Here is a 14,467-nt window from a genome sequence, read left to right as displayed (position 1 = left end):
CTCCTTTTCCCTCTTATTCTCTCTAACCCACCAAGTCCATGGATCTTGTCATGTTCATTCTCCTTGGGTAAATGTATTCACAGACACATCCAAAGATATGTCTCAGAATTGACTCCTCGGTGTTTCTAAATCTACTCCGGTTATCAAAGAAGATGGATCATTATAAGACTACTCATGGTTAACCTGAAACCCAAACATATATTCAGTCTGTCTCCATGAGTCCCATTAATCTTAACAATTCTAGAACTGTTCAAAAGGTCAACTTAAAATTCTTCTATGAGACTCAAGGCAAACTCTTGACTACAAGCCATTGTAAACATTGAAAAAAATTATGGCCTGTAGGTGGTGGCACATGCCTTTAATCCCAGCACTCAGGAGGCAGAGTCAGGCGATCTCTTGAGTTTTAAACCCCCATGGTCTACAGGGTGAGTTTAAGGACAGCCAAAATCTATATAGAGTAACCCTATCTCAAAAAAGAAGAAGATTTTATATGGTTTCAACATACAATAACAAAGAAGGACCATTCTTATTCCAAAATGGAGGTATGGGAGCATAGAAAGGAGAGATGGTGCCAAACCAAGACTGAAACCCAGCAGGTCATACACTAAAACCTGCAGCTTGGTGTCATCATCCAGGTCACGTAGTGGCATGATTCTAATTCCAAAGGGCATGTATTTTGACAATAGATGCTTAAAATTCTCTCAGGGATAAAGTCTCTTTTTAATATTAATTTTTCTAACTCTCCTTTACCACCTCACACAGAGTCAGCCTCTATCTGACACCTTATGTTGAAGTCTTCCTCTTCATAAATTTTTACCATATCGAGGCATCTGTAGACATTTTCATTAATCATCAAACAGTATTATAGAATAGGTCACATAATCATCTCCCTGATGGAGAAATTGAGTCTTAAATACATTTTTAAAAAAAAAAAAACCTCGAGGATTTAAAGCTTGTAATCCACAGCAGTTTTCCTACATTGTGTTATGATTCCCTAAGTGTTCATAGATAAGTTTGTTTTTGTTTTGTTTTGTTTTTATTTTTTAAATTTTTTATTAAAATTTTCCACCTCCTCCCCTCCTCCCATTTCCCTCCCCCTCCACACTTCTCCTCCCTCTCCAGTCCTAAGAGCATTCAGAGTGCCCTGCCCTGTGGGAAGTCCAAGGCCCTCCCCCCTCCATCCAGGTCTAGGAAGGTGTGTATCCAAACAGACTAGTCTCCCAAAAAGCCAGTATATGCAGTAGAATCACAACCTAGTGCCATTATCATTGGCGTCTCAGCAAGCCCTCATTGTCAGCAGCATTCAGAGAGTCCAGTCTGATCACATGCTCAGAGCCTTCATCTGGCAATGGATGGAGATAGAGACAGAGACCCACACTGGAGCACTGGACTGAGCCCCCAAGGTCCAGATGATAACAGAAGGAAGGAGAACATGAACAAGGAAGCCAGGACCGCGAGGGCTGCATCCACCCACTGAGACAGTGTGACTGATCTAATGGGAGCTCACCAAGGCCAGCTAGACTGAGACTGAGCGAGCATATGAAACTGTATTATTTAAAACACTGCTTGGCCAATTTCTTAAACGTCTTGCTAGCCAGTTCCTACATGGAGAATCAACCCATCTCCATTATGAGGCTTGTGGCCTATCGGCCAGGTTCTGCTGTCTGTATTCAGCAGGACTACATGACGTATGAAGGAAGGCGGGAAGAGAAGTCACAGATAATTTTGATTATTCAAATTTTAACTATTGCTAGGGACCTGTAGTGCGAGGATTTCACCCACTAGGCTTTTGCAGGTTCTAGACCTGGCAGGCTGTGGAAGACAAACACAGCTCCATCCCAGGGCTAAAGACCTAGAATGACCCACAAGTCCGCCAGGCACCTCTATTGCCAGGCATTAAGTCAGTCACCATTATGGTGAGTGTGTATGGGGTGGCAAAATGGAGGAGGGGCAGATGGAGGGAGGGAGGGAGGGAGGGAGGGAGGGAGAGAGAGAGAGAGAGAGAGAGAGAGAGAGAGAGAGAGAGAGAGAGAGAACAGCTTGTGTGCTGAAAGAGAGGCAGATCTGAAGAGGTGATAAGGAACAAGCTGAGGAGGATGTCCGGCTTGCCACCCAGGGCCATGGCAATGTCTGAATCTGGACTGCTGCCAAGGGCCAAGACTTAATCTAGGGCCCTGATGCAGTTGTGGGGTCTGTGTTGATGTCTATGGCTCTTGTTATCACAGAGGGTCCTGTGGACGCCTGGATTCAGGTCCCCTACCTGTGACCATGCTGATGTCTGGGTCTGTGGCCCTGCCTCAGCCATGGTCTACAGTGATTGATGTCTGAGGATCCTGTTACCATTAAAGACCGGGTGAATGCCAGGAACCTGGACCCACACCTGGGGCCATGTGGGGGTTGGGGACCATGCTGCCATTGAGTCCTTGACACTCTGAGTGACCAGCGCTACCAAATGGGACCATGGTAACATCCGGCTAGGGCTACTGCCAAGGACCATGTCTGGGTCCCATGGTCCAACCACAACTGAATTCTGTATTGATGTCCATGGCCCATAATGCCACTAAAGGCCACATGGATATCAAGGGCCTGGGCCACCACCTAGGGCCAGGTTAGTGTCCAATTATTGAGCCTCTGCTGGGACCATGCCACCCACGGCCTTGGTGTCATTCAAGGAACCATGTCTGTGGCAGTGGCCCTGCCACAGCTTCGGTCTGTGTTGTCATCTGTGGTTCCTGCTACCACTAAAAGCAGTAAGGATAGGGCAGCACCGAGTTGGCCCCGCCCCTCACTGACTACAGCACAAGGGAGAATGGATCCTGCCCCTCACCAAATGCAGGACTCAGTGTGGGCCTTGCACCTAGCCAGGGCAGCACAGTAGAGCTGACCCTCTGGCCAGGGCATAAGTGTCCCAGAGCTGTGAATACGCATGGAAGATGTGGTTCCTCATTTCATCTGCCATATGGTAGAATGGAAGACAGAAAGATGACCTCCCCCATGCCCTGACCCTCATCACAGTAGGGCATGGGGGAGCTGCCCCTAAGGTCATTAGAGAGAGAGGATTGGCACTGTCCCCCCATCAGCAGCACCCAGGAGAGCAAGCTCTGCACCTTACCTGGGCAGAATAATAGAGTTGACCGTGTCTTCTGGGGTACAGGTGTGCTGGTCCAGGGCATGAGATCAGGAAAATTGACTCTGTTCCCCTTCATCTGCCATGTGGGATGGGTGAGGAAAAATACCCTACCTCCCCTCACCCCTTATACCTGCAGCAAGTGAGAGAGTGGGTCCTACCCTTCACCAACTGCAGCAATGAAAGAGCAGACATGGCACCTGGCCTGGGCAGCACTGTAGAGCTGATCCTGTGGGCAGAAACACAGGTGAGCCAGGCCAGTGGATGTGAGACCCTGCTCCGTCCCTCAAAATATGCCCTCCCTACCCCTAGCAGGCCTGGGGGGGCCATAATAATGGAAGAGTTGGCACTGCTCCTCACCAACACCAATGGCAACAACCTGGAGAGCTGGCCTTGCACTTCAGCTGGGCAACACAATAGAGCTGGCTCTGGTGGTACGCATGAGGGTGAGCAGACCCGAGGGCATGAGAGCAGGAGAACTGTCCCCTCCCTTACTCTCTGCTATACTGGGGGAGTTGACTGGGGCAGTGCCAGAGAGCTCATCCTGGTGGTGCCGATGAGGGAAAGCTGGTGAGCTGGCCAACCCAGCTACCACCCACATCCAGAACCAGGACTACGAGGTAGCCCACGCCAACACCTACATCACTTATAAACAAATGGAACAAGGGAAGGGGTGAAATCTACAAATCCAATGCTGCAGGATCTCCATGACAGAAGGTAACAATAGGATAGCCAAGAGGAGTCCGAGTGAGGGCCCAGTATCCAGGGTGTAGCAGAAGCAAGAGGCCTCAAACCAGACCAAAGACCCACTGCAGTGACCATTGAGCAGTAAAGATGTGTGGACTAAAGGGTAAACGTGGTACTCACTGGGCCACATTGCAGCTCCCACACCAACATTTCCTTACTTGTTTTTGTGTGTTTGTTTTGTGTGGTGTTTTGGGTTTTTTGTTCTGTTTTGCTTTACTTTTAAATTTTGTTTCAGGACAGTGGTTACAAGGGCAGAGGGCAGAAGGGAAGGGACAAGGAATTGAATGGGATCGGGATGCATGGTGTGAAATCCACAAAGCATTAATACAACATTTTTGAAAGAAATTCAGCTCTCTCTATATATGTAAAATATTCTTTTAGACACAAATAAATTCTTTTTGACTTGATTTCATACAAGAAATCATGGTTATAAAATTTAAGTACTTGGTGAAATATTAATGTTTTTTTAAAAAACTAAAAAAACTAACTCACTACACTGAATAAAATCATGTTAATTTTCAGTACATAAACTGGAATATATTGATAAAATATTGTGTTCTTAAGTTTTTTATTGATGAAACAAGACAATAAGAAAACATAATTGTGTAGGTTGTGTGTTTTTTTCCCAACCTGACATAAGCTAAAGTCATCTGGGAAGAGAAAACATCAACTGAAGAGTTGGTTCCATCATATTGTCCTGTAGGAAACTCTGTGGGGGCTTTTTCTGGATTGGTGGGTGTAGGAGGCACAGCACTGTGGACTGGGTGAGATAAAAAGGAAACTAAGCAAAACATGGGAAGCAAACCAGTAAGCAGCACCCCTCCAGGGCCTCTGCTTCAGTTCTTGCTTCCAGGTTCCGGCCTTGAGTTACTGTGCTGACTTCCCTCAGTATTGGACTAAAACCGGGGAATCATGAGATAAAATCAACTCCTTTCTTCCAGGGTTACTCTTGATTGTGGTGCTTTACCACAGCCGTAGGAAGTAACCTAGGACAAGAGTGATTGCTGCGGGATACTGTTCTTGTACACTGTCAAGATTTATCACTCATATTGGCTCAAGAAAATGCCGATTGGCCAGTAACCAAGTGGGAAGTATGGGGGAGGGCAACCAGACTAAGAGAATTCTGGGAAGAGGAAAGGCAGAGAGTCAGTCACCAGCCAGACACAGAGGAAGCAAGATGAGAATGCCTCCCTGAGAAAAGGATTCTCACGTGGCCAAACACAGACAAGAATTATGGGTTAATATAAATTTAAACCGGAGCAATAGGCCAACTAGTGTATAATTAATATAAGCCTCTGTGTGTTTCTTTGGGAATGAATGACTGAAGACCTGGGCAGGACAGAAACTTCTGTCTACAAGTGATCCATTATGTTTGTGTGAGAGAGATATAAAAGAAACATTACATAAGGAAACACTCAGGTCAATGATGCGTATAACTGAGACCACCAGAAAATATGAAGCATGTTCAACACAGCACACTTCAGATGGAGCAGGAAATTTAGTCTGGTTGGTCAAGGACATAAAGAAAGGAAATGAACGTAAATGCAGGCTAAGGAATCTCAGAGAGTAAATTCACATCACAAGGGCAAAAAGTCATATTATGGGAATGCTGAGGAGAACAGGATTTGGGCAGTGTATGGGGAATATAGAGATCTGAAGACTGCATTCAATGCCTTAGAAAGCCCATTCGTCAGTTGTAATTGCCACACTGGGACTCAGACATCTCCAAAGCCATCCTTGCCACACAATTTTTCTTTGCTGTTACTAAGGAGTCTTTGACAACTTCCCCAGGGCATGTGAGATGCACTAAGTTAAAGAGGAGGTTTGATAATATGCCAGTTCCTCCCATGTCTCGCTGGTAAGGGGTAATACAGAGTACACTGGGAAAATGCTGCCATCCCCTAGGCTGTGATCACCAGTGAGAAGACTCCTCCTGGGAAAGGGGGTCATGAACCATCATAAAAAATAAGTAAGTTCTCCAGACAAGAGCTCTCATTCAAGGTGGGGTCCCTACAACATAAATCAGTTCTACCTAGAGCATCTCTAGATGCAGGTGCGTCACACATCACCTTGGAGATCAGACAACTGAAGATGGCAATGCAACAGTTTCCTTTCCCAGAGTTCTGAGTGAGTACTGATGACTGGAGCTACAGTAACCTCACAGTTTTAAACCAGAATCAAGAAATATCCCATTATATAATTAACACAGGATATCACTCTGCTGATTATCTGGTCCAAGAATAGAGAGATGTTAAATTAAAGTAAGAACTATTATCACTAATCATCATTCTCTAAGATCCATTTACCTATCCACTTGTTTGACTACTCACAAAATGTAAAAAATATTCTCAAAATTGAAGGATGAAAATTAGAGGTGTAGTCAATAGTTATTGAAGTGAAATCAAGGAAGACTTGGAATATTAGACAACTATGGGGAGATGATCTTAGAGTTGACATTTTCTATCAGAAGGCATTGTAAAACCAATCAGCTCAATGTAGTCATTGTCTACTAAACTATCTGGTATTTTACATGAAGAATTTATAGTTATATTTGAGATAATTAAGATAGTGAAGATCATCCTAAAAGCTTCTGGAACTGGAAGAGATGCTGTCTAATTTATAATGTGGGATTCCCCTCTGCATACCATTGGTCATTAAAGAAGTTACTTTGGCCTCTGACAGGGCAGAACAGAGATAGTCAGGGGAAACTAAACTGAATTCTAGGAGAAAGAAGGCAGAGTCAGTGAGACACCAGAGAAGAAACACCAGATGCCAGCCGGAACCTTGCTGGAAGGCCACAAGCCTTGTAAAAAAATATAAAATTATAGAAATAGGTTGACTTAAGATTAAATAGCTGGCTAGCAATATGCTTAAACTATTGGCCAAACAATATTGCAAATAATACATCTTCTGTCTGATTATTTCAGCTCAGGGTGACTGGAAACAAACGAGCAGACTCTGCCAACAATTCTTAGTGTGGGAGGAATAAGGTCCAGGTCAGTTTCTTTATCTTCTCTAAAATGACAGTTTTTAGAAGAGTCAATGGTAATGGGAGGGCGTTAGTAGGACACTTTGGTGGCTAGAAAGTAAGTTAACTTCTCAAACAATGACAAAAGAACCACACATGCAGGCAGAACAGGTGGAAGTGAAATCAGATTCAAAGCTGAGAATACACAGTTGAACAATGAAGAAGAGGGAAGGAGTGAGCAACATCTCCGTTGCTCAGGTAGATTGACTGTCACTACATGAATATCACTAATCATAATCTGAAAATGCCATGCAATTACTTGACAGCAGGCTGCTCATGATGGTTGCAGCCTATAATCCCAGCACTTGGAGGAAAAGGCAGGAGGATGTGAGGTCAAGGTCTGTCTAGACTACACAGTGAGTCCCTATCTTTTATAGGTAGGCTCACCGTGAGGATGCTTCATGAGCACTGTTTCTAATGCCTGATCACAAATGTTACATAGAGAGCTCATGCATAGGCACACAGATGTGCGCACATACTCAGACATAAACACATACTCCAACACAGATGACTACTGACTATTATACTTCAGAAAGCCATAAATGTCAAAATACCTTATGTATGCCAAGGAGATTACAAGCAGGGATGCAACCTTTAAAAACTTAAGATCAGAAAAATAAGGAAAAATCACAGCTGAGCAGGTGAGTCCAAACCATCCCAAATATTCGTTTAATGCAGGAACATTTTCCTAACATCCTGAAATGTTCAACTTTCAGAATCTGATATGGAAGTTTTGACTTTTGTGAATACCAAATTTTTCTAGGCACTCTATTTTTATACATCTCTGCTTTAAAAATGTCTTCACACTGAGCTACTAAAGTATAAAGTTACAGCAAGATGATTTTGAACAACTGGTGGGTGGTTGAGAGGAAATCATTAATAATTAGTACCTTTTACATTGGCTAACTTCATTTCATTTTTACTGGATGAAATATGAATGCAATATAAAAGAAAATACAAATTGTTGAAGTGTTACTCTTCTTGGCTATGGAATCCAGTAGAACCTGAAGGTCATTGCTTTCCTCTGTGTATGGAGGGAAGTCAGTTAGAAAAGGCCTATGTCTGTATGTATGTAGCCTAAGAAGTCTGCCCCTCCTTCACCCACATGTACTGGACTTACAAGAAAAGGCACAGAGCTGCCCAGCCCCTGAGCCAGGGTGACGAAGGTCAAAATCAGCCTGAGCTATGCCATATGTGCCTAGGAATGATTTGTGACCTCTGCCAGAGGCCATCATTGCATTCATGTGAGGAGTAGTTTACCAGTGTCCTTAAAGGTTGCAAAAGGTTCCCAAGAGATTTTCTTTTCATGATTCAGAACGTGTGTATAATCAAGAAGACCCCAGTTACCAGAGTGAAGAAAAACACTGTGACTGACTGAGAAGTTGTCATAACTGCAGCAGCTGGTACCTGAGTGATAGATGCATGAGCAGTGTGCAGACACAGGGAGCTGGGAACTGATGGCATCATCCTGGAGATAAATGGAACACTTCAGGTAAACACAGGTACTGTGGTTGGGCAGAGCGGTGTGCCCTCTGCAGGACTCTAGGGAATAGAAAGTTGTGCATATCCCCCACAGGTAAATCACACATGCAACCACTTGTGCCAAGATCTTGCTTATACAGAAGGAAGTCAATGGAAAATTTGGTGGGAGAATCTTCACCATTGGAACTACCTGGCATTGGGAATCTCACCTTGTACCCCAGATCTCCCAATAAAAGAACAGCTCTCAGGGAAGCAGGATATTGTCACAGCCCACTTCTTAAGCAATACTGTAATCGCTGCAAGAATTCATGCTCTCCTAAGGGACGGCTAAAGAGTTGGTACAAGGGAGTACTTCAGGGTCAAGGACCTATGGAGGACTTTCATGTACAAACCATTATTCTAGGCACCAAGAGTAGTAGGCTGAATGAGATAGGTCAACTTATGGATCTAATTTCAGACACGGTGACTATCCTGAATTACGTCTATCCAGAATTGGTTGCATGAGGTAGAGTGAAAATAAATGAAGGAATTTAGCAAGAGAAAGTAGAAATGATAGATCGAGGAGTCAAAAAGATAATTACCCATAAATATGGCAGGGGTAACTGAAGGACATAGTGAGGAAAGACATAAAAGGCTGAAGAAATGCACATGGGTTTTATCAAACAAGTTCTGGGTTTAAGAATGTGTATAGGTGTGGGAGATTCAGCATTTGGTGGACCGGTGGAAGGAATGACTTCCAGGCTCACTTCTACACCAAAGCGTATTATGTTGTATCTAGTTTCAGCTTGCATTTGATAAAATTCCATAGCTAAGTCAGCACTGCTTGTTTTATTTACCCTTTGGTCAATACATCCAGTCTACTTTCCCTTTCTACTTTTTAAATGCATGGCTTAAAAGCATTCAATTTTATCTGTTCCATTCTGTTTTTGCCAGTTAAAAGTTTGCAGTTCAAGCGAATTCTGCCTTACATATGTGCTAGCCACTAAACTGTCTTCAGCATCTTTTTTAGTTATACTGAGATCCTTTGGAAACCCGAGTCCAGCATCTTTCATATAGTCAGTCTAATTTGTGTACTGCAAGGATATTAAGCTATCTACATATCATTAAACACATCATTGATAGGATGGAGACAAGTAAAATCCTTGTGCTACTAATTGAGGAGCTATCTGAAATTGCTTATTCTTTCCTACTTCAAGAAAACAAATATGGCTGGACATCTTAAAGTACCAGGCATGGTACCATAAGAACAATGTACTCATTAGTTAATAAGTTCAACATTTGTTAAGAGCCCATTTTTCCCCAAGCAATAAACTGGGAAATGAGTGGATAAATGAAAAGACCCAAACACATGACACTTAAAATTTAGCTGTGAAGCCTGGAGGTGTTGGCACACGCTGTTAATCTCAACCCTCGAGAGGCAGAGGCAGGTGGATCTCTGTGAGTTCGAGGCCAGCCTGGTCTACAAGAGCTAGTTCCAGGACTGGCTCCAAAGTTACAGAGAAACCCTGTCTCGAAAAACCAAAAAACAAAAACAGAAATAACACAAAAAAAACAAAAACATAATTGTGGACAGACTGCTGGTAGAAGTAAGTACACGCTGTCATTTTTATCCTTTCAGAGTGTTTCACAACACTTAATCCTAATCAAAATCTTGTAAAAATGATTATTTTATTCTTGTGTGAAGCAAGCCTCCGGAAGGTGATAAAGTCCATATACAGAGGTGAGTGCAGCCGTCATAAACCGTTGTTCTCAACTGCCATAGTCGTCCAAAACCATCCTAGCTGTCCTGGTTATACTGTGTGTATTCATGCTTTGTTTCCAAATTCACCTCGTCTTCATATTTCCCACAGAGGCTTCAAGCACAGTAGTCAAGTACCGTCCTGGAGTGATTATTCCAGCCAGGGCTCTGGTGGTGATGTTCAGTATAGCAGACTCGGTACAACAATTAATGTGCTAAATTGCCAAATCTGCTTGTATGGAGCAGGTGCATGGGCAAAGGTTCTGTTGGTTACTGACATTTTTTTCTCCTTTTCTGTATCCGATTCATATTTTTAAAGCTGTGATATATGTCTCCTTAAAGGTAAAGTTATGTTTATTCACACCTGCCTAGTATAGTTTGTTAAAATGCATTCCTAGTTAATTCTCAAAGTTGCTAGACAACATGGATTTTCATGAGAATGGGAAGGAGAGTCAAATGTCTCCCTCAAGTTATTTAATATCTACTATAAGCCATAAGTGAAATTAGCATTAATTTAATGCCTCTTACATACTGTAAGACAAGACATTACCTTTTTTCTCTGTGTTCCTAAGTGCTAGGAGCTTCTCAGTTTGGAAGAGAACAAGGAAGAGCAAAACAATTTGTTGAGTTCATCATGAGCATCGCTGATGGGGTGGAGACAGCTAAAATCCTTGTGCTACTCACTGAAAAGCAGTCGGAAAGTAGAGATAGAAAACATACAAGGAAATTTTGACTTTTGAACAAAAGACGCCTTTTCCTGGCAAGTTCAGAGATGGTTTTATCAGTGGGATGAAAGTGGTGATACATGGGAAGCCACATATTTACCTCAGGCCATTTTGTTTCCCTACAGAGACAGATGTATACTCTTCTTGGTGCTTCTGACAGACGCCTGCTGACATGAACGAGCCTTCTGTGAGTGCTGCATGGATCAGGTACACTCAGAAAGGGGAAGCAAGTAAGCACTGGGGCGGGAAACAGAATTGTGATATTAGCCTGGCTATTTCTGGATCTTTACCTACTTGCACAGTTTTGCCTCACAAACCAAAAGGCAGTCCAGTCATGCCAGCACCATTTGTTGAAGATGCTTTCCTTTCTTCATTGTATAATTTCAGCTTCCTTGTCAAAAATCAGGTGTTCATAGGTGTGCAGATTAATATCCGGATCTTTGATTCAATTCCATTGGTCAACCTGTCTGTTTTTATGCCAATATCAAACTGTTTTCATTACTGTAGCTCTGTAATAGTTCTTGAAGTCAGGGATTGTGATGCCTCCAGAAGTTCCTATATTGTGCAGGATTGTTTCGGCTATCCTCGATTTTTCGTTGTTGTTGCTTTTCAATGTGAAGTTGAGTATTGTTCTTTCAGGGTCTGTGAAGAATTGTGTTGAAATTTTTATAGGGATTGCATTGAATCTATAGATTGCCATTTTTGTTATGTTGATCCTACCTATCCAAGAATCTGGGATCTCTTCCCACTTTCTGGCATCTTCTTCAATTTTTTTCTTCAAAGATTTAAAGTTCTTGCCGTACAGGTCTTTCACTTTTTTGGTTAGTGTTACTCCAAGATATTTTATGTTATTTGTGGCTATTATGAAGGGTGATGTTTCTCTCATTTCTTTCTCAGCTTCTTTATATTTGTATAAGGAGGTCTACTGATTTTTTTGAGTTGATCTTGTATCCTGCCACATTACTGAAGGTATTTATCAGCTGTGGGAGTTCCCTGGTAGAGTTTTTGGGGTCACTTACCATGATGGGAACACCACTGAAATAACTTACTTGAGCTAATGGGAGCTCACCAGTTCCAACCAGACAGGGAAGGATCCAGCATAGGACCAAACTAGACCCTCTGAGTGTGGGTGACAGTTGTATGGCTGGAGCAGACTCTGAGGCCATTAGTAGTGAGACCAGGATTTATCCCTTCTGTTTGTGCTGGCTTTTTGGAACCATTCTCTTTAGATGGATACTAGATGTATCCATCCTAGATGTAGCAGGAAGGGACTTGGTTCTTCCCCAAAGCAATATGCCTTATCCTCTCTGAGAAGTGGATGGCGGTGAGTGGGGGAGAAGGTAAAGGGAAAGGGAGGAGGGGAGGGAGTGGAAACTGGGATTGGTATGTAAAATGAAAAAAGATTGCTTTTGTTTTTGTTTTTCTTTTAAAAAAATAAACCAAAAAGAGGAACAAATGAGAGAAGCACTAATGCTATCTTTTTGTGAAGTTCATGTTACCCATGTATGTATTTTCTTGGGAGTTGGGGATTGAATATAGGATTTACACATGCTAGACAACTTCTTTATCTGTCATCTGCACATTAAATTTTTAACAAAATTTTTATTAATCCTTTGGGAATTTCATACACTGTACTTTCAACATATTCACACCTCCCCTAAACATCCCATAACCTCCTTCTCTACCTTCCATCCAACTCTGAGCTTCCTTCTTTTTTTACCCCCATCCGGTCCAGCTTTGTTGCTCATTTAGTCTTGAAAATGGGGCCTACCCTGGTAACCTGTTAGGGGTCACATCATAAAATAATACTGACTCTCCCTCTCCCAGCAGCTATCAAATGCCAGCATTAGATTTTCAAATGCATTTTCCAGGTACGGCATTTGGATTTGTATCTCAGCACCATCAGAGAAGCAGTATAGAATTTCTACCTTCAGACAAAGAAACATTGGGCCCAAAGGACTGAGTTGCCTGGGAAAATCCAGGTAGCAAGATTGGAGTTCTAACAAGGGTCACAACAACACCTTAAACCACTGATTTCCTATCTGAAGAACAGAAGAGAAAGACTGGGACAATGGGATGGATCAGCAAATGAGAAGAGGACGAGCATGAGCTCTGAGTATCTGTAGATTATTGACAGTAGTGTTTCAACCCATGCTCCTCACAGGAAATAGAGTTGAGTTTTAGTGTTTGTACAAGTGAAATGCTATGGGAAACTCCAACTCCACTTCACAAGCGAGTTTCATTTTGGTGGGTTTCTCAGATTGGCCTCAACTACAAGGCTTTCTTTTTGTCATTATTTTGATCTTTTTCTCCCTAACTGTCCTTGGCAATACAACCATCATCGCTCTTGCAAGACTGGACGTTCGATTACACACTCCCATGTACTTCTTCCTCTCCAATCTCTCCTTCCTGGACCTCTGCTTCACCACCAGCACTGTGCCCCAGCTCCTGATCAACCTTCACGGTCTAGACAAGACCATCAGCTATGGAGGGTGTGTGGCCCAGCTCTTCATTTTCCTTGCTCTGGGCTCCACAGAATGTTTGATTTTGGTGGCGATGGCCTTCGACCGCTATGCTGCTGTGTGTAACCCACTCCACTACACCACCATTATGCACCCCGTCTTCTGCAGGGCACTGACCATCTCCTGCTGGATAGGAGGCCTTGTGAACTCTCTGATTCAGACAGGACTTGTGATGGCCATGCGACTCTGTGGCCATCAAATCAATCACTTCTTCTGCGAAATGCCCGTATTCCTGAAGCTGGCCTGTGAGGACACAGAAGGAACAGAAGCTAAGATGTTTGTGGCGCGAACAATAGCCTTAGCATGCCCTGCAGTTCTGACTTTGGGCTCCTATGTTCACATTGTTCGGGCTGTACTAAAAATCAAGTCAATGTCTGGACGCAGAAAGGCTTTTGGGACTTGTGGGTCCCACCTCGTGGTAGTGTCTCTCTTTTATGGCTCAGGTATTTATACATATCTTCAGCCAGTCCGCAGATATTCTGAAAGCAAAGGAAAGTTTGTTGCCCTTTTTTATACTATTGTTACCCCCATGTTCAATCCTTTGATCTATACCCTGAGGAACAAAGATGTGAAGGGGGCCCTGTGGAAGGTGCTAGGGAGAGGCACAGACCCAGGGTAGCCCATGAGGAGGAGACGAGCTAGTAAAATATCTGTGGTAGCTCTCAATCTAGACTACCATTTGAGCTTCTACTGGTCACAGTCAACAGTCCAGTAGTTCTCAGGATGTCAAGGCCTTCCTTCTGAGTACATTGTAAGAGGCTATATGTCGACATGCCTTGCAGGTCGGAATCTAGGGCCTTTATGTTAAGCAGAATTGGATGTTACTTTTAACACAGTTTTCCACAAGAATTTACTTGGAGACTATATTCTGGCCACACTGGAAAGTAGTAAAGAGCCATAGGTATTGAGGCAGTGATGAGAGATGTAATTAAATGTGACATTACTTTTTATGAAGTCTGTGATTCCTAACACAGATGACACTGGGTCTAATTATTTAAATAATTAGGAGAAAATAAGGAGATCATGGTCTGAGACACTTCACTCTGCATATAGAGCTTTAGATCTTACGTAGGTATCCTCCTGGGGAAAGTTTGACAG

At 43.0% G+C, this 14,467-nt stretch overlaps 1 protein-coding gene across 1 annotated transcript; it reads left to right on the top strand.

The window, feature by feature from the left end:
* The first annotated feature begins 13,052 nt into the window (after nt 1–13,052).
* LOC125401596 (olfactory receptor 2Y1B-like) lies at nt 13,053–13,988 on the top strand. The gene has a single exon (XM_048435895.3). The coding sequence runs from the start codon at nt 13,053–13,055 to the stop codon at nt 13,986–13,988; it is 936 nt and encodes a 311-aa protein (XP_048291852.3).
* The last annotated feature ends 479 nt before the right edge of the window (nt 13,989–14,467 follow it).

Source organism: Myodes glareolus, chromosome 9 (assembly GCF_982192425.1).
Source record: "Myodes glareolus chromosome 9, mMyoGla1.1, whole genome shotgun sequence".
Lineage (NCBI taxonomy): Eukaryota > Metazoa > Chordata > Mammalia > Rodentia > Cricetidae > Myodes > Myodes glareolus.
Note: the sequence above shows the minus strand (reverse complement) of the source record. Positions and strands in the feature narration are given on the sequence as shown.

Bases quoted from the DNA above. Each gene is read 5' to 3' on its own strand.
- LOC125401596 (XM_048435895.3), top strand. From the start codon at position 13,053: ATGGGAAACTCCAACTCCACTTCACAAGCGAGTTTCATTTTGGTGGGT.